At 40.4% G+C, this 18,091-nt stretch overlaps 1 protein-coding gene across 1 annotated transcript; it reads right to left on the minus strand.

Annotated features, from left to right (window-relative positions):
- Window positions 1-3,721: 3,721 nt before the first annotated feature.
- On the minus strand, window positions 3,722-16,989 carry LOC133471160 (four and a half LIM domains protein 3-like). The gene is made up of 6 exons (XM_061760442.1): window positions 16,730-16,989; window positions 9,622-9,794; window positions 7,904-8,078; window positions 6,302-6,471; window positions 4,937-5,123; window positions 3,722-4,658 (listed from the first exon to the last, which is right to left on the minus strand). The coding sequence occupies exons 2-6, from the start codon at window positions 9,775-9,777 to the stop codon at window positions 4,507-4,509; spliced, it is 840 nt and encodes a 279-aa protein (XP_061616426.1). The 5' UTR covers window positions 9,778-9,794; window positions 16,730-16,989; the 3' UTR covers window positions 3,722-4,506.
- Window positions 16,990-18,091: the final 1,102 nt, after the last annotated feature.

Below are 18,091 nucleotides of genomic sequence, written 5' to 3' on the forward strand. Positions count from 1 at the left end.
GCTAACAGCTAACATGATAACTACACCGCGGGTGCAAAGTGCAAACTCTCAAAAGTACTGTGAAGAAAATGCATCATAATAGCACACAACCGTGACAATCTGGAGCTAATAATATGACAACAACAAATGTAATAAAATACATTATACTCACCAGAGATGCGAGTAGATGGTTACTGTTTTGCCAGTCGAAGTTGGCTCAACGAGTTTTGCTTTGCTTAGCCAACAAGACGATGGAAAAATGCTTAGTGTACATAATTTTCCAGCTAAAGGAGGTGAATTTGAAATCTGACTGTTTAAACAAACTGTCCAACTCTTAATATACTTTCATTTACATTGGCCAGCAGTAGTCATTCTGAAGGCCCTGGGCAAATTAGATTAACTTCCATGGCAAAAATATTTGAATTTGGTTTGTAAATAGCGATCACTGCCACTGTTTAGGCCGGCAGAGAAGACTTGCCAGTGGTGTGCACCCTGCTTTAGCGTAGCATTAATATTCCAAATATGCCCCGAATCTTTCACGTGAGAAAAAGGTAGCACATATGCATGACAAAGAAGCTGGAAAATGGAAGAGAGAACTTAATACTACGCTGGCAGACACGGTGATGGATAAACTGTGAAGTCTCCAAAATACATTCCCCGGTTTCATGCAGCGCCACCGCCTTTCCATCATAGAGTCACGTTTCATATGGCTCACGAGTTTCATAAGTAGTTTTCCTACACGGGAGCAGCGAGGCCTTCAAACTTTTAATTTTAGGGTCAGAAACTTTATACTGATGGTTACATTATTGAGATGATTAGCTAACATGTGGCGGAGAGACAGTCTGAAAATCTTTACTGTTGTGCGGGATCATTCCCAAATGTACTGGAGCCACTTCTTGCACACTATGATTATGGCTTGTCTGTGTACAGATTCTGTCAGTTATACATAGTTTGTTGTGTAACATACAGTCATGGCTGAGGTAAAAAAAATATATATATTTTTTTTTAAAAAGGGCAAGTTCCGAAATTTCGGAAAGAAGGCGGGCAATTTTTATGCTACGACAGTTTGAACACTTCAATATGTCTGCTTTGGACCCACCACGTCAGATAATTAGATGCTAAGGCCAGCATTTATACTGTTTCACATTTTATTAAACCAGATTATCAAAGCAGTAACTTGATGAGTGAGGATTTTATTGTGACAAATGTATTTTTACCTACCGTGACTCGGATACATGATGCCTGTTTTCAGTGAGACACCTGAGTTGCCGCTGAATCTTTATTAGGAGAGAAGGCAGTAAGTCATGAATATGCAAACTAAATCAATGATAATAAAGCTACGGCCTAACCGGGGTCCAATAATGTGAAATAGACATTTCATATTTTTTTGGTAAAGTGAATTTAGATTTTTTTTTTTTTTTAAATCTGGAAATGACCAGTGTATGTTGGGGCTTTACTATACTTATAGGGAAGGAACACTTTAGTACATTAGTTCGGTGTGGAAAAAGCACAGTGAAAGCCCCTGACCTAAACCCCACTAAACACCACAGAAATTCTTACCGGTAAGCTAAGAAGCTGTTATAGTTGTAACTCACATTCTTACTGCACATTTTCATTTATTGTTACTTTCTGTTAAGGTACCGGGTCCCAGTACTTCTGTTCATCTAATGCAGAGGTGTCAAACTCAAGGCCTGGGGTATTCTACTTCATGTTTCTCCCTAAATGGATTGTATTTTTTTTTTTTTTCGGCAGAAAATCTGTCCCAAAATCGGAATTTTTCTTCCCTTTTATGCAGAAGTGAGCCACTGCATACTTGTGGATCAGGATTCACAAATGTATTAGTCATGACGCACAAACTTTTTAATTCTTTACATTCTATTTAATTGTGTTATTACCATATCTTTTTATAACGTACAATATTTCAGAGTGATATCTTCCTTATTAAGAAACACAGTTCAAAATGTGTTGTTTTATGGGGGGAGGCTGGAATGGATTAATAATATTTCCATTCATTTCAGTGGGGATATATAATGTAATTATATGATGAGATGATTATACATTTTTATGATTTTCATAGTCATAGCCCTGTGAGGGAAACCATAACTACAATGTGGCTCGTGATGAAAATGAGTTTGACACCCCAGATTGTGTGTGTCATGTTCTCCATTGCCCTTAAGGTTGCAGTTGAGTAGACAGAGCGGGAACAGGTTTCATGACTCAGTACCGGTACAGACCGTACAGTACCACTCAGCACGGTCTACGTAACTAGACCTGCCTGGAAACGTTTACGATCACATTACGCCACCTTGCACTTGTTGCGCTTGCTGTCGTGTATGACTAACGAGGCAAATGCCTACTGTATGTGTTAGCAGCGCTTCCTGTCACGTCAGGAAATTCGACAATGTTTTTAATTGCAACTTGCGGTGCTGAGCAGGATTCCTAAGATGGAACTAGATGAGTCAAGCGTTGTGTTTTGACTGCACGGTAGCTACACAGCAATTATCAAGAGAGTGACTGAATGGGACATTTATTTTTGTTTTCCTCTTGAGTGCAGAGAGGAAATGGTATTCTGTGGCCTGAAAGTGTTTGTGCTTGGTGGGATAGAAAATTGTTGGTTTTGAGTGACCTGCTTTGTTTTCTATATTTTACAAGCTGGAATCCTGGAATCTGCATGACATGTTGTACTTTTTAAAACAAGCATACAGGCAGAAACAAAGTGCTGAAAATAGCTACGGTTTCGTGTGATAAACTTAAGGTAGTATTATCTTTTCAAATGTTTGATTATCGTTACTACTATATTTAGCCGTGGCTGGGCTGTGCAATGGGCTTGCAGTGGGGACATATCCAACTTTATCCACCTTTTAATGCCACCAGTATCACGTCGCAATTATAGCAACCATCAATACTTTTGTTAGATGACAGTGTGAAAACGCAGTGAACAAAGTGTTGCCTTCCCTTTGTGTTTGTGTCAGTCAGTGATGTCTCATGACTTAAACAGCCACCGCCACTTGAGTCGGAGTCCACAGAGGCCGAGCAGGATGACACGACACTGTGAATATTTGCCGTGGGGCTTCCACCATGTTCTTCTTCCTCCTCCTCCTCCTCCTCTTCCTCTTGGGAGCAAACAAGTCCTGTTCTCCTTCACTGCCTCAAACAAGGTCAAATATATTCCAGGACGAGGCCTGGGAAACCAGTCCGACAAAACACAGTACTTTATGGTGCTTCTATTATTTATTTTTCATCTGGACTCGATAAGGGCTCGAGCGCAAGTGTCACGCCGACGGGGCTTGTTGCAGTGAATGTCATAAATGGTGATCAAGCAGGAAGTGGCAGGATGTTCATGTCACCACATGACAACCACACATTTGAGATAATGAAGAAATAACACAGACCTAAGGGGAGGTCATGTGTTCACATTTACACCACTTGAAACCTTTTTTTTTAATCATTTGGATGGCTTTTACTCTTTGCAAATAATCTTTTCTTACACATGATCATGGTACATTGACATCATGACATCATGATTATAAAAACACGATTGGAACAGGGGTGCTGAACTGTAAATATTTATACGCTTCACTGAGGTAATTGTAAGAGTCAGTTCGCATGGGAGCGCTATTTTAGGGACGCAAAGTGGGAGGAGCTCAGTCAACTGTATGACAAATATGGAGGTTAAACTATATAGTTCAATACATGAACTCCTTTAGAATGACACTTTCAATGAACAATTGAAACCAACAGCTTTCCAAATACATTATTTTAATAAAAAGATGCATAGTTAGTTGTGGCTTTTTACAAACAAATGTGACTAGTGCATATAGAAATACAATATTAAATCCTAAAAAGTTATATTGCTGCAAATAAGAGGAAGGTGTCCCTCTGCGTGGCTTCTATAGCTAATCTACTCTCTTTAAAATATGAACATGCAAATCTTCTAAGATACTATTATTGTATTCCAAAGCTGCCCAATACATTTGTCAATGAGGCATGAAAACATTGCAATACAATGAATTTGGTCTGTCTAGCAGCAATATGCTCTCATGAGAAGTTAGTCTGACATTTTTACAAAAACGTATGATATATTTAGACTATTTCCAGCTTCACGTGACACACACAAAGAACAAACAAGCCAAATAAAATCACAATTATGACAGACATGCTATGCTTTAGATGTCACATGATGATGCTATTTTTTTAAAGCTTTTTCTCCACCTCGAACACTGTACTATTACTTTTTGAAGACTGCAACTAAATTCTCATGTGAACACACTACCAGATGTTATTCAAGATGACTAAACCATTTAATTTAAAGGTTTACATATACCTAATGTATATTTTATCCATGTAACATGGTGTGCAAATTATTAGAAAAAAAAAAAAAATCATAGTCCAACAGGATTATTTTTGCTGATTTTATACAAAACAATAACCCCATTGTGGCTACATGAGTTGGATAAGCTTGGAGTGAACTGGTGCATTGGCAGTGTTCGTGTGCACTGCTGAGGTTTTGAAAGTTTTGTGGCTCAGTCAGTCGTCATTGTTGCAGTCCGTACACAGAATCTGGTCCCGGTCCGGGAAGAACCCGGAGCCGACCAATGACACGGAGCATCGGGAGCACTTGAAGCAGGGCTGGTGCCACTGTCGCTCCTCGAAAGAAATGTATTTGCCATCTCCGAACCCTGGGACACATATGCATAGCTTGATGGATGATTCAGATTTCATCGGGGGTGGCTCATCTCTTGCATGTGAGCTACAGTACAGTAAATGTTTACCAATGCTAATATACAGGGTGTTTGGAAAGACACTGTTCTCATATTCTTATCAGTGGCTGATTGTTATTAGCAGTTATTTCATTTTATTGATAACTACAAAATACAAAAGTAAAGGATATGTGACATTCAGTCAACAAACAAAATCACTGGCAATCAGCATGAGTATTTGCGAGATCTTTACTGACCTGTGATGGCCGTGTTGCAGCCGGCACATTTTTTGGCATAGAGGCTGCTGAAGCACTTGACACAGTAAGGTTTCTCCCCCTCCGAGGTGAAAGGTTGGCCAGCCAGAGGTGTTTTGCAGCCCGTGCAGAGGAAGCACTCTTTGTGCCACACCTCGTCCCTGTAGGTCACCCCTCCTTTAGTCAGAGGCTGCAGGTCGAAGAACAAAAACACATTTCAATACATCAAGTGACTTGATGAATTTCTGACGTTGACCCAGTTCAAAAGAGTGATTTATGATTTTTTTTCTTTATTATTATGCTCAATGTAACCCCACAAGGGGAAATATTGGATGCCACGCAAAAAAAAGGACTAATATTAATTTCACTCAAAAAAAATGTAACATCAGAGATGTTGCTTTTAGTTTACCTTTCTAACTTTGTGTGCCATTAAACTAACAAGACTACCAAACCATAATCTTTTTTTAGTCGAGATTGTCAACTAACTCACGCATATTTACGAGTACTAAAGTGTCCTTTAGCATTTGTTTAACATTACAACAAAGAAAAATAGGCTGATTTTTGCAGATTTTGTTTGTTTGTTTGAATGTCATTATTTATCTATCTATCTATCTATCTATCTATCGATAGTATATATATATAATTTGAAAACTGCTAATATTGGACAATTAAATTGGCTGGCCGATTAATCGGTCAGGCTCTAATATTTACATATTATGTCATGTTGTGTGTGTTTGTTTTTTTTCTCTGCATCTCCTTTTATTCAATTTGGTGACATTTATCCAGCAATTTCTAATTTAATTGTGTTTGTTATTGGCGCTGCAGCTCTTATACTAGATCGCAATAGATTATGATGACGTAACTTGTAGGTGGTTCACATATGTCATGGGAATGTTCGGCAAGCAATCTATTCTGTCATTTAGCAAGGAGGAAGTTTTGTGAAAATGAAAATTGAAATCTAAAGACGCTTAGCTCCAGTCAGTTGCCATTCTTCGAGTAAAATGTGATTTTGGAGAGAAAGGCTGCATTGAATGCACAAAGGAATCGTGTTTAGCACATCTGTCTCACAGTTAGGGGAACAGTGTTCAAATCTCAGTGGAGTTTGCATATTCTCCCTGTGCAGGTGTGAAAGGTTGTTTGTCTATATGTGATTGACTGGTGGCCAGTCCAAGGTGTACCTTGCCTTTCACCCAAAGTCAGCTGGGATAGGCTCCCGCTTAACTGGGGCCCAAATAAAAAACAATTGCTGTAGAATATGGATGGATGAGTCCACAAATGATGTTACTTTTCAGCTACAGGAAAATGCGTAACATCATAGTGCGGACGCTAGTGTATCATTACAAGCACTGCATGTGAGGCCATGTTCACCTTGTTGCAGTGGCTGCACCGAGGAGCGAGCCTGCCCTCATAGCACGGCACACAGTAGTAATTGTTTTTGTCCGGGATGAAGGCCTCGCCGCCGATGGGCTTTTCGCAGCCGTGGCACACAAAACAGTCCTCGTGCCACGTGGAGCCGTCATACTCCAATATCTTTGATCCTGGCAGAGAGAAACAAAGATGTAGAAAAGTGTGAAAGAGTAGAAGAGATGACGGTGGGAAATGTTTGCGATTGTTACTGATGATTGTTATCACCTGCAGCTCATATGAGGCGTTGAAATATGCGATTGTTCAACATGATGGTTAAACCTGCTCTGCATTTCCACCGTGATTGTCTGACAACAATTTACACTTCCTGATAAGCATTTAACAATAGAATGTTCGAGCAGTGATTCCCAACCAGCTGCCCATCGGGTCTGCCGCAGTAAATTAGCCCATTTCATTATTATTGCAGCTTAACATTGTACAAGTATTTGGATGAATGGGTATTGAAGAAAAGAGTATATTTAGCCAAGGAGCTGTGCTCTCATAACATTCAAGTAGCTAACAGCCTTTGAAGAACTCAACTGATCAACACCAAGTGTCCATCAATGAACAAGGACATGTATGCCAGCCTCGTTAAATTCAGTAGGCTGCGCTTTTAACCAGTTTTTTTATTTTATTATTTATTTATTTTTTACAGCTTGCTTAATTAACTTGTTTGTCATCCGAGAAGTACTGAACCCTAAGTCATCTTTTAAAGGTCCAAAAAGGAGGTAATCTGATGGTGCCAAATCACGTGAATAAGAGGGATGGGTTATGGTTGTCCAGTCAAAGGAACTGACGACTTCACGAGCTGCTTTGCTTGCAGTGGAAGACGCTCAAAACAGTTTTTCACCTTTGATCCTGGACACCCACTCTTTGACTGTGCTGTAGGCTATTGCAGCTTCCCCATACACATTTTGCAACCTTCTGAAAATATTTGGTGGTTGTTCAGTCACAGCTCTCTCCTTCTGATGGGCATCCAAAAATGACATCATTTTCAAAATGGCAGGAAGAGTACAGTGTTAAACTTAAAAAAAAAAACTAAACCTTCAAACAAGTATTTAAACTGCAAACCGTGAAACATTGAGAAAAAATAAAATTATCAGTTGGTTAAATTAAATTGTCTGACTGACCCTCGTATGTGTCTTGGCTCAATAAATATAATATCTTTGCTCCATCTCCCTTACTTGCCATTATCTTTAGCAATTTGTGGGACCTGAATTACAGTCCAAAGCTGAGTTTTTTAACATTTAAAAGGTCAGCAGCTTTGAAGGAGATTCCAGGCTGAATAGAAACCACTTATTTAAGTTACAAAATTAGAATATTCTTCACACATACCACAAGATAGGAAAACTTTCCAGTCATCCGACACCACCGCAACAGCCACAGCATGAAACCACCGCTGCAATCATTTTGTCACATCTAACCTATCAACCCTTGAATCAAAACTTAGCCCCTAATTCTCTGAGACCTTTTTTTTTTTGTGCAACTAGGTGGCTCAGTTCCAAGGTTGGTGTGTGAGCTCAGTGATAGAGGAGTAGTAAGGCAAAATAAAGAAATCTATCTCACCAGGCATAACTTTCTTGTCGCACACCACGCACTTGGAGGAGAATTCATTGCTGTAACACTCGCTGCACACGAGAGCGTCTTCCTGACTGGTGAAGGGCTCGTCGGCCAGAGAGCGGTCGCAGCGCATGCAGCGGAAGCAGTGATCGTGGTAGTATCTGCTGTTATAGAAGAGCTCCTGGAGGAGGAAGACGAGGAAGACGGAAGGGACAGGCTGACCAGTTTTGTGTGGTAAAACATTCACAACTATCGATTTATACATATATAAAATCACTAAATTGAAATGCTGTAATGGAAATTTACTAAAACAGACGTGATCAGATAATAATGTATTTGTGTTCAGATTTGGTGAAGCAGCATGTGACGAATCAGCCTTTCTTGTGCATGGTGCACTTTGCTGTCTTTGTCTGTTGTTTGCTCTTTTCTTTAACTGTAAACAAATTATAGCATGATCACTGGTTATGAATTAAATACAAAAAAGGTTTTATTGATTCCAGCTATAGCCTTAAAATGGCACCGTCCATATAGTAAATCAATGGTTAACACACACCTCAGTGTCCCTGTAATGTTGGGTTAGGATATGACTGATTCAAACGAGACCGTTTTGTAAATGATATCATCATGATGAAAGTCACCCTCAGTCATAACATATTACTCACTTGCAGTGACTGATGCTGGCACTCAAACCATCTGCCCTCAACTGGGACTTAATACGAGCACAGTATGTTTTCTTCTTATAATGTGCTGTCTCTTTCCTCATCATTGTCACCCACGGGATTAGGTTTCTTTTTTTTTTTTTTTTTTCCCTCTTTGTGGTGATCTAGTGGTTAACCCATCGGCCTCACAGGCAGAAGACCCCTGTTCAAATCTCTGTTGCAACATCTCAATGTGGAGTTTATATTTTCCGCCTGCGCATGTGTGGGTTTTCTCCAGGTATACCGGTTTCCTTCCACATTCCAAAAGCATGCTTATTAGGTGAATTAGGTGGCTCTAAATTGCCTATAGGTGTGAATGGCTATTCCCCTGTATGTGCCGTGTGATTAACTGTTGACCAGTCCAGGATGAATCCTGCCTCTTTCCCAAAGTCAGCTGGGATACACCACAACCCAAATGAAGACAAGCGGTAAAGAAAATGGATGGATGTTTCTCTGTTTTCTTCTTGAAGAGCTGCTCGTGCTCCAGTTCAACAGCAGTTCATATTGGCCTTGTGATAAATGGCCCCATTGAACAGCGGGCAAAAAAAAAACGTGTTTTCCAGGCGTGGGCTTTCACAAAAACAACTATAGGCGAAGGAGAGAGAGGGATGAGGGATGGTCGCTGCTACGTCTTGTGAGCAGTCTAGAGGGCCAAAGTAAGCAGCGGCGACATTTACTGTTGCTCCCCTCACAGGGAGCTCATGATTCACAGGATACTCGTGGCCTTCGTGACATCTGTGGGTGTTTTCTTCAAGACTAGAGGTTTCTTTTTATATGGAACCAAAAAGACTTGCTGGCAAGCAGTTGGAAGGAACATGTAAAGTGTACACTTGTATTTACAAGAATTTTGCACTGTACTGGGTGTTTTTAGGCCACGAAAAAAAAAGGTGCTTCAATTTAACAGACAATCGGCTTGAACGTACGACCTCTCCCCGTATTAGTCCGTTAAATCGAGACACCACTGTATGTTTTTGCATAATCCCGGTAAGACACGAACAGCGTTGACAATATAAAAAGTAGGCTTACTTTAGCATTGTGAGCGATTATTTCTTTACATTCCTGGCAGGTATTGGCATACAAGCGGTCATAGCACGGGACGCAGTGGGGGTTGTCGTCCACCTGGATGTACTTGCGTCCATACAGGGACTCGCAGCAGTTCTTGCAGTCGAACCGATCGCTCATGATGTCAAGCTGACCTCCTGCGAACAAAGAATTCACAGTTTAGCAAACACGGTCGGCAACAAAAAGCAAAAGGAGGACGAGGGAGTTGGTCAAACACTGAGAGACAGAAGGAAAGCAAAGCAAAGGAAGGGAAGGGAAGGGAAACAGCTGAAGTTTTCAGATACGTGGATGTGAATTTATCAACAAAGACTGAGAGAGATACTGTAGAAGCAACATTTCTCAGTGAAATTAAAGTTTAACACAGGACGCATTTATGGTTAAATATTGTTCAATATCACACCCAACCCACTAAAGCACGTATGGTAAGCCATAAAGGAATTCCGAATGGGCTGATTCCCTGTGAATCAGTACTTTGGTCCATTACCTAACCTATCACTAGTGAGTCCGCCTCCCTCCCTCTCATTCTTGTGAAAACCTCCTGGGGCGTCTTGGCATTGACACACAGCAACCAAACAATATTCATTATCAGAAGCTGAAATGAAACACTGTTCTCTATGTTTTAAAATTATTTAGGACATGTTGTTGTTAGGCTATGTTTAAAGAGTAATACCAAATGCAGCCAACATATATATATATTTTTTTTTTAATTCCAAAGTAGTTTCACATGTTAATAGCGTTAATGCATTATGTTCTGAAAGTCTAATAGTTTGTAGATAGATATTAGCATTGTTAGCCCCCGTTAGCCAGGCAGCAGCCTTTTAGCCTCAATCGCTAACATCGCGAATGTTGGTTTAACATCTGCTTGCGCTGCTATATGTAGGCTATACTATAGCACAGGGGTCAACCTCAAGGCCCGGGGGCCAAATCCAGCCGGCCGCATCATTTAATGTGGCCCGCGAAATCAAATCATGGTTCTTGATAAAATACCAAAATTGCTAATTCTTTTCACCTTTAATCATGTTGACAATTGGAAGCATTTTTTTTCGTTACCAGTTTCCCTTTTAGACTCAACTGAATAATAGTTGAACAGTTTTCATTAGCTTCTGACTTCAAAACTAGTGATCCATCAATTTGTTTTATACATTTACAGTATATGGTTACAGTCACAGTCATAACGGCCCTCGGCAGGGAACCAATAACGACGATATGGCCCGCGCCAAAAAAAAGTTTGACACCCCTCCACTGGAGCAATAGTTTATCCACCCGCCGGCTGACTTTTGACCTCATTGAGCGGTCTCTGCTCTATTCACGACTTTAATAGTTGGGGCTTTTATTGGCTCTCAATCAGCCAATTACTGATGGTTTAGGGAGTCATTTTAAATGAATTCATATGTTTGTGTAATAGACAGTGTTACATCAGTTACTGTATTCGGACACCTGCCACCGTTTTTTTTTTAAATCTTCTTTCACTTTTCTCCAAAATGTTACAAATACGCAGCGATTTGACGTCTATATTTTACCCTAATTTGGGCTTGGTCGTCTTTCTGTAACAACATAAAAGAGGAGGTGGCCTCAACAAAGAGCAGCTGAAAAACCAAAAGGCTCTGAAATGTCCCTCGGGGAACAAGGAATGAACCGAGACACCCCTTATTGCCTCAGTGCAGGACTTGCGTCGAAACAATGACGTGACCCAGAGCGCACGAACTACCAAAGGCCTCTTGTATTTTTCTATAAATACATTTTGTGGTTTGTTATGAGGGCTGTCAGAAATTATGATCATTCATGAAAACGTTTCCTGCTCCAGAATGCTGACCTTTCTGCTGTGGAAAGAACTCATCTTTTACATCGAGTTTACATTCCGCATGTTTGCACAGCCATCAAATCCAGTAAGCAATGATGCAACTATTTTGGATAAACACACACAAAAACATAAACACAGTTTCATCTTGGGCCTGTCTTCAGAAGATGCTGGAATCAGGCTGGATCAGTCGAGAAGACACTTCCTTAACCTTTTGGCATGTTAGCACTGGGAGTTAAGACGTTCCTCCCTGCTAATAACAACAATACTTCTTCCTCTTGCTGGGTCAAAAAAACATTCTTAGGAAAACCCAACTAGTCAAGTCAAAACATCCCATCCTATGTCTGTTTTGTGTCACGCAGCTTTGTGGGGGAGAAAACCAGTCCGACTTCCCTCTGAAAATGTCTAAAAATGTCCATTTTGTATTCACATAGATGCTTGGCTGGGATCGATGCCACAACATAACAATGGCTTTCCTTCCTGACAGTCTTTCCCCCCCTCCGCCCCTCCCCCATCATGTTTCGTGTCCTAAGCCACAACAGATGCAAACATATTGCGTGGGCTGCAGCTGTTGTCTTTCATTTTTCCCCCCGTTGTGCATCCCAAACAGTTCTTATGAGATTGATGCGAATGAGGTATATTTTTCATTTTGCCTATATACCAACCCCTTTCTATGATGTCACATACTCCTTTTGTGAGTCAATGATGTGGTATTAGCATGATGCTCATAGGTTGAATGTGGATGGGAAGATAGAACAAAGGGATGGTCGAATCTCTATGAATGTTCTGAACGTTTGCTGTGATACCATTGTTACGTTGAGCCAATCTGTGCCGCTCGGAGGAGTCGCCATAGTGATTTGTCTCAACTTCCCTTAGCTGAAGTCCTTTTGCCAGCAAACGAGCTGAGACTTGCCCCAGCTAAGTAGTGCACACCATTTGGCTTCAGAATTGCTTCATGACGAATCAACAATCACTTCCACACAATTGACAGAATTCTGACAAACCAACCTTCAGAAATCAACCCCCAATTCCAATACGGAAGTCTTTTTGGTCCTAAATGTGTCTGTTCTTTTTTCTTTCTATTCATGCCAGATTGATGAATCACTTTCCAAGAAGTTTGTTGCATGACTGACACAAACATGGCTGGAATTGGCACACCCCTTCTATATATAGAGGCGTGACTTCTTGTTCTAGAAACAGAAGTGTGTACTTCTCAGGTCTCCCGGACAAATACTTGTCATCCATCTCTCTCTTAGATGCCTGCCGTGACTATTTAAGCCTTGCACTTCACCTTGATGCACTGTGAGATTTAACATTAAGAGTCTGTTTGGCTCCTAGTGCTTTGTAGCAAGAGCCAAATGGCAACAATCTCCCAGGACCAGCCACTGAGAATCCTGCCTAACGTCCCTTCATGGCTTGCCGCTGTCGTTTCACTCGACAGCACGGTGACAGGTTTGTTACGAGCGCAGCCAGGAACTCCACGAGCTCTGCTGGGGCGGCTGTTTAGTTTCCCATTGGAGGAATTCAGACAATTCTTCCATGATGAAAACTGCTCTCTCGCATCATAAAGTGGCAAGTCACTTTGTTGGTTAGTTTGTCAGGTAGTAGGAGCATGCAAAATCTTGATAAAAGACTTCCATTCAACATCCATTTTCTATAACCGCTTATCCGGTTCTGGGTCGTAGGGGAGCTGGAGCCTGGCCTAGCTAGCTCAGGGCAAAAGGCAAAAGGCAGACTACATAAACCCTGGACTGGTTGCCAGGTGATCACAGGGCACACATAGAGACAGACAACCATTCACACTCACTTTCTGTCAGGCGAATGAACCACTACACCACCAGTGACCTCCAGAAAGATCCTTAACCCTCAATGTTGATACAAAACTTAAATTAGTACCCATTTGGGTGTAAATGGTGCATTTTATATTCAGTTGTAATTATTTGCATCTGCATGGTGCTGGTTTATGACCACATTATTGTTGTACAGTTCTTTTCGTGGAAAATATCAGCAGCACATCTCAGAACATTTTCCAACTTGGCTGCACATTATTATGATATGCTTGGAAGAATGGTACGAGAACAAAACGTGGACAGAAACACAGAGCTGTTTTCTTTTCTAAGGTAACAATCAGCGCTTTCTTTTTTGAATGTAACACCCGCCAAATGACCCAGCGCAGTACAGTCAGTGACAAAGTGGGTTTATAATTACCTCCCAATCTTTAAACTGTTTATTCCCACTGGAATAGATTTGGGGGGTTTTAACGGCTTTCTCCTGCTCAGCACAGTTCAAGTATTGTTTGGCTCCCGACTTCCACACCCTTGACTTTGGGGGGGGGGTGGGGGGGGGTGAAAGAGAATATGGATGGAGGAGCGCACACAATGCTGGCGACCCGGAGAGGAACCCTGCCTGCAGCTCTGGAGGAAAAGTGGCACCCTCGGCTTTGCATAGCGTTAACAGTAAAAACAGAGCAACAAAGCTGCGCTGTTACAGCCGTCAGATGACTGCGCCACCTTTCATCCCCAGTACAAAGTCGTTCAATGCGGTGTTGTTTCCGGCCGCTCGACGGCACTTTCGCATGCGCACAAAAAAACAACATCAAGGTACGACCAGTAAACAAACGCAATTGTAATTTAACAGATAGTGTTGAAAGTCATAGCAGTGGCATGAGTTGTGAATCTTTGTGACTGGATATTAATAATCTGTCATAAAAAGTGAGAAGATATTTGGTTATATAGGAATCCCTGAAGATTACCGAGCCAACACTCACAGGTCACAACATTAGGTACACTAATCAGATCCAATACAGTAGGTGCTTTTACAAAGATCTCATTAAGATTGTGTACCTAATGAAGTGATGGCGAAATGGTAAGCGTGAAGGGATGTTCTGGTGAATCATTCAGAAGTCATCATCTGCTCGTTTTATGTGGAATTATGCAAACATTACAAATTGAAATGCTGACTGAAGACAAATAAAAATTAACACGTTTCCCATCTACTGTCCTCTGACAGTGTGGTGGGTGCCTACTTTAAGTTTTGGGTGTTAGTTGTAACAAGTGTTTGTTTTCAGGATGACGTTGCCTGGCATAACAGTTGGCTGCTTGATTCGTTTGTCTTTCATCTGGAGCTCAGTTTTGCGTTGCAGAGCCTTCTGAGTCAGGAGGTCTTTCGTCTATAAATGGTTATGGCAAAAGGCAAAACGTCAAACCTGCACAAGAGGGAGGTTATGTAAGATGCATTACGAATATGTTTTTTACAGTTTGGGGAGTACAATTATTTGTTCATTTTGTTCCAGAGAGTTGAAGGAGAGCATTTATACCTTTAATCACTCGAACTTGAGCTATGAGGTCACCTGTCTCGTTCCTGTAATCTACATCTAGCAAAATCGAGGGCAATAAAAAGGATTTTCCCTAACGGCCAACAATTACCTACAGCCGAAAATCCCAAGATCCTAAACGTCCAATTTGTAATTTTCCTGACAATTATGCCTCCAAAGTTGTACAAGTAAGATATCTCATAAGCTCAGGATTTAGTATGTGTGATTTGCTTTTTATTGGCCTTTTTGGCTTACTATGATACAACTTGCAAGGTGCTTTTAGAGAACTTTAGAAGGGAGGAACGAAGGAGACGAATGTACTCACACAAAAAGAGTACAGGTTTAATGTCACAGTAGTTTTGTCTGGGTCGTGACTTGTTGTCAAAGTTAAATTTGAGGGTTTTGTTGTTTCTAGTTTAATATTTACACTTGTAAGAGAGCTACAAATGTTTAAAAAGGCCACTTCAGCCAATGCCTGTACAGAGAAGAAAGGATTTATGATAGCGAGTCATAACAGTTTGACTTGAAAACCGATCGATTGAATTCTCATTCTTTCCTATGGGAAATATCGTAAAGTGACTGACAAGTGAGTAATACTCTGTGAAGTGAATGATGCCAGCCTCCATTTTCATGCCTGTTTCCACTTGCTACACTGAGCAAATCTGTTGCTGCCATATTTCATAATTCACCGTCAGCAAGAAAAGAAATACTCTATTAGCATTAAAACTGCTCCTATGACCTGGACAGGATAGTGATGGCTCCTCTCCACTGAATATGCATGTGCACAGTCTCAACTTTCGCACAATGTAAGAATTTCAGAGGAATGTGACTGTGGTCAAAACGTGGCAAAATTGTGCGGTTCTGAGAAGCGAGAGGGGGAAAAAAAAACCTTTTTCTTCTCTTCCATCCTCTGCTTTATGTAAAGAGAAACTGTGTGAAACAAATAACAAAAGCCCCACGCACCGCATGCAACCCCCTCCCCCCCAAAAAAACAAAAAACTCTTCAGAGAGAGATTTGGATTGTCTGCAGGAGTTTCACCCAAATGGCACAGCAACAAGATGCTGGCGTGCTGCTGATGGAAATTATGAGCTCGATGGGGGGTTTTCTTAAGGGAAGGGGAGGGGGCATCTCGTGTAAGAGACATGACATCACTTTAACTCACAAGTATGAATGAGCGCTAAACATGTAGCAGGCCAGTTTCAAAATAGAGAAATAAATGACGTTTATCTTGTGAAAGTGAGCAAGATAAAGCAGAAGATTATTTCCTCTTGAGTCTCCCCATCAAGATTCTCTTTAATCTTATAGGAAGAAAAAAAAAGCACTTATTTGTCGTACATTTTCACACATTTAGCCCTTCAACCCCCTCAGAGCATTTCTGTATTCTAAAGAAAGAACATCCTCTCGGGTACATCCTGGATTGGAAGAGTTACATATTTTACTTATAAATACACTGGGGGGGAAATATTGGCTTTTATATATTTGCTGCAAATGGATTATAGAGATTTTGGAAAGAGAAAAAAGAAAAAAGTATTGAACACACAATTAGGAATAATGGTGTTTAAAAAAAAAACACCCAAATGCCCCCTACTCACTCACTTACACTGTAACCTTTAGGTATGTAATATACAATACCTCTTTACCAGTTTAAAAACAAGTTATGTAAAGATTTAGAATTCCAGTCAGTTTATTAGAATTTAAATTGGGAAAATTGATATTCATTCATTTTAAGGAGTGACCTGTAATTGAATAATTTTTCTTTTTTGTTTTTTTCATGTAAGCTTTATTTTGCCAGGAAAACCTCATTGAGATTAAAAAATAAATCAAGTCTTTTACCAGAGTGTCCTGGTCAGCGTGAGTGTTTAAGAATTCATACAAGCTGTTAATACAATGTAAGCGTGTGGCCACACAAATGTTTCTTAAGTATGATCAATAAATAAATGAGTAAATGTGTTGGACTTACCTTTCTGTGCGCATCAGAAGGGTGCAGATCGTCTCTCAGCCCGGATCTTCTCCACTTTGTCCACGCGTTGCAAAAATGCCAAATAACGACGATCCTGCGTGTGGGCTCACTGGCGCAGGTTTTGCACACTGACTTGAAACGGGCGCATCTGATGCGTGAAAACGCAAAGCATTTTGCTCAAAGCCCGCCCCTTTCCTCCCTCTTGGCGACTTCTTGCACTCTTTTTTTGGGGGGGGGCCACTTTGACGGAAGTTCCCACTACTAGAAGGCAGTCTATCTGTGGCAGTGTGTATTTAGATAATTAGACGTACAGAGAGTAAAGGCTTGTGAAAAGCAGCTGGCTCCCACCCAACTGCCACTTAAGTGCTTGTTTACTATAATCATACCAAATGGGAGTTGTGGTAGCATTCCATAATAATTACCCAAGCTTAAATCCCTCTGCTTACAGTCATATCGGTTGAAGCTTTTTCTTTATTTTAAATTTGCTCCACTATTTTCTATTTGTTTTTAAAAGATACACGATTGTGGGCTTATGTTTGTTAATGGATGGAGCCGATTATTCTTTCTCGTTCATTAAATGAGCACGTGGAGTCGCACAAGGCATCTTGGGATTTCTTTACAAGGACAACAGGTGGACTGCTGCAAACAAACTTGGGCGTTCAGGTGTACACGTTGAACTATGCTGCCACCTTCTGGCCCAACCAGCAATTGACTTAACATTATCTAAAGAGTACAGATACGTTCATATATAATAGGTACGTCTCAATAAATTACAATATGGTAGAAAAGTTCATATATTTTAGTACTCCTACATTATGTAGATGAATCAAAAACTTGGGAATTTTTTTTCTCCAAATTCCTGCTTAATTTCTATATTAAAAGTTCTTTTCATTTGTTGATCATGTATTTGTGTAAACAGTACAGTGTATACTGTATGTACAAACCCCAATTCCGCTGACAGAGGTATGTGTATGTACGGCCGTGTCCCAGCTGTTTTGAAACAGGCTGCAGGCATCAAATTCAAAATGAGTAAATATTTGCAAAAAAATTAAACAAGTTTATCAGTTTGATCATTAAATCTTGTCTTTGTATTCAATTGAATACAGGTTGAAAAGGATTTGCAAATCATTGTATTGTTTTTATTTACATTTTATAAAATGTCCAAATGTCATTGAAATTGGGGTTTGTATATTGCATATTTATAAAACATTTCATTTTAAGCTTCTTACCCTCATTAGTAAGAAAGTAAGCATTTTAACATGCAAGTTGCAAAGTTGCCTGGAGAATTTGAGGCAATGGTCTCAGAAAATTATCAAACAATTTTTACATCATTTAATATATGTACGATTTTGGTTTCAAATT

This window comes from Phyllopteryx taeniolatus, chromosome 21 (genome assembly GCF_024500385.1).
Source record: "Phyllopteryx taeniolatus isolate TA_2022b chromosome 21, UOR_Ptae_1.2, whole genome shotgun sequence".
Taxonomy (NCBI): domain Eukaryota; kingdom Metazoa; phylum Chordata; class Actinopteri; order Syngnathiformes; family Syngnathidae; genus Phyllopteryx; species Phyllopteryx taeniolatus.

Excerpts from the sequence above, each read along its gene's own strand:
- LOC133471160 (XM_061760442.1), bottom strand. The coding sequence starts at position 9,777 with ATGAGCGATCGGTTCGACTGCAAGAACTGCTGCGAGTCCCTGTATGGA. Across the intron at positions 6,472-7,903 it reads CGACAAGAAAGTTATGCCTG|GATCAAAGATATTGGAGTAT; the intron begins GTGAGATAGATT and ends TCTCTCTGCCAG. Across the intron at positions 4,659-4,936 it reads CTGCAACACGGCCATCACAG|GGTTCGGAGATGGCAAATAC; the intron begins GTCAGTAAAGAT and ends TATGTGTCCCAG.